Below are 2,497 nucleotides of genomic sequence, written 5' to 3' on the forward strand. Positions count from 1 at the left end.
CCCCAGAAGTGAGCAGGAGCCAGCAGACAAAGAGAGACCAAACAGAGTCCAGCAGCCGCAGAACCGAGCAGAAACGAACCAGGAAAAGACACAACAGTAGTCTAAGGGAAAGAATTCTTGGAGACCCCTTTGTGGGTCCCGAGAAGCTTAGAACACTGAGGGTTTCTAACCTGGTGTCCTTCATCCGAGGGACAAAAAGGTTTGATTAAAGCCCAGTATCTTTTGGGGAGAGCAATGGGCCCACTTATGAGGCCCCCGCTCACCTGGGTTGTACCCATCCCTAATTACCAATACCAATACCAATAATACCTTAAAATCATAGCTCCTTGACAGTCACTTATAGCCACTAAATATGGGATTTTTTATCCATTCCACATTGTAATTTATTGTTTGTATTGTAATGAATGGTTATTGTTGTGCTATATGGCTTTTTTTTATTATTTTTAATCATGTTACCTGATATGCTTTTATATTTTTTTATGGAAGAATCTTATGGAATAAATTTGTATGTATTGTATTTATATTTATGGTTCCATGAGGGACTACAGACAAAAACTAGCCCTCGTGGCTAATTCTGATATATTCTGTAATTTGTGCCGTCCCATCTGAAATAAACAACATTGAACATCTACACCTGAATCAACCCAGTTGAAGATGGTCGCGACAGCTAATTAGCTTAGACGTACTTCAATGAATTTTACAGATATTGGGCTAAAGTTTGATGTGGTATTAGGTGAGAGTCACTCAGATCAAACAAGATACTGCATAAGATGATGATAATGTCATTGTTACAGTTTGACTAAAACAACTACAGTTCTTTTCCTTTTTAGATGAGTTTACTAATGATTTGAACCCATAATCCCCCTGTTGGCAGAGTTCTAACCTGTTGCTGTGGCCTGGTGGCCTTGCAGTCTGCCAGTCCAAGGCCGTCAGTCCCTCGGGTCTCCAGACACAGACCTCCCTGTTTCAGCACACTGAAAACAGCCTCCTGCTCAGGGACCCTGATGAAACCAGAGAAGCTTGGACTGTTCACCGGACCTCTGCATCCATCACGTTCCTCCAAACCTACATCATTACAACCTGTCCATTTCCAATTATATGGAGCTCATACAGTTCGAGCAGGGAGAATAAACCACTTCAGTGACTTTTTGAAAGTAAAAAAGACAAAAAGAATCTGTTAATCATTATTTTGCATAGGCCTCCTGTAAGAATCAGATTAAAATGGAAAGAAGTGAAAACACCTCAATTAAAGACCGGTGTTTAGACTGTCACTATATCCATCTAATGACAAAAGACAAAATATCTGTGCTGACTTTAATTAATGACAAGTCAACTAGTTTTGAACAAATTATGATCAAGTTTCATAAGTGGAGACTGAAACTAACTTACTGACCAAGACAGTTAAATATTCAAGGAAACTTTTTATGAAGTAATTTTTTAGATACACTTTAAAAACGTTATTAGGTAGCTTCGAAGTGATCCTCTTCCTCTCTACTGTGTAGGCTCATCAATTCAATGTAATCATTTCAAAGTATAGTGACAGTTTCACACAATAGGACTAACTTATTTAGTTACTTAGTTTAGTTAAACTGACCAAAGTTATAAAACAACTGTAAAGCTCATCTTCTTTTAATGATCACACCTCAGTTCAGGGTAGACGTTCTCCATGTACCAGCGGAAAGGTTTGCAGTTCAGTTTTCGCCGTAGAGTTAAACGATCTGCGATGCTGCAAGAAAATAAATCAAACAAACAGGAACTGATTATTAAAGAAGAAATATGATTTGAAAGGAGGGAGATGGTGTTATATATGAGGGTAAAAAGTAAAAATGGAAGGGTTAGAAGCAGGTTCCTTAGAGCAAAGCCAAACATAGACTCAACTACAATAACTTTTTAAAGACCAAATTTTCCCAATATTAGTTTTCTATTTTTTTAACCTTGTTTAGCATCTGCAGAAAACACAAAAAGAAGAAATGCATTATGTCATGCCAGCATCCAGACTGTTAATCTAGAGTGACGTCACGTGGCCTCCTCTGTTGAATCATCACCTTATCGTGGTGGAGGAGTTTGTGTGCCTGAATGATCCTAGGAGCTATGCTGTCAGGGGTAAGTTCAATTGTCACCAATAGCAGATTGGTCCTAGGTGACAGGCCAGGCAAAGAATGATTCAACTGACTCATATTGAAACAAAAGATTAATGTCATGAATCACGTCTGTCCTGCTTTCACTTCACGTCATAGTTTCTCACAGCCAAGTTTTTTCACTCATTGCTTCACCCCTCCCGTCACAGAAAACACAATCAAGCTCATTCCACTCACCTGCAGTCACCAGTATTTAAGCTCCACTCCTCCACAGCATCACTGCCAGATTTATGAACGGTTCACCCCTAGTAATTATCCAGCGTTTCCATGTCACGTCTTGTTTGTGTGGCAGTATGCCCTATGGGCTTTGAACGCACCACACAAGTGCCTGCATCTGATTGGTCGTGGCGCTGGCTGCC

General features: G+C 39.8%; 1 protein-coding gene across 1 annotated transcript in view; it reads right to left on the bottom strand.

Annotated features, from left to right (window-relative positions):
• The window catches only part of LOC106529706 (polypeptide N-acetylgalactosaminyltransferase 16), a gene marked incomplete at its 5' end in the record, with an annotated part of 14,034 nt that extends 12,308 nt beyond the window's left edge, over positions 1 to 1,726 (bottom strand). The window contains 2 exon segments of the mRNA XM_014025192.1: positions 884 to 1,001; positions 1,643 to 1,726. Coding sequence (XP_013880646.1) covers positions 884 to 1,001; positions 1,643 to 1,726 — 202 coding nt within the window.
• Between the last annotated feature and the right edge of the window lie 771 nt (positions 1,727 to 2,497).

Source organism: Austrofundulus limnaeus, unplaced genomic scaffold, assembly GCF_001266775.1.
Source record: "Austrofundulus limnaeus strain Quisiro unplaced genomic scaffold, Austrofundulus_limnaeus-1.0 Scaffold460, whole genome shotgun sequence".
NCBI classification, from domain to species: domain Eukaryota; kingdom Metazoa; phylum Chordata; class Actinopteri; order Cyprinodontiformes; family Rivulidae; genus Austrofundulus; species Austrofundulus limnaeus.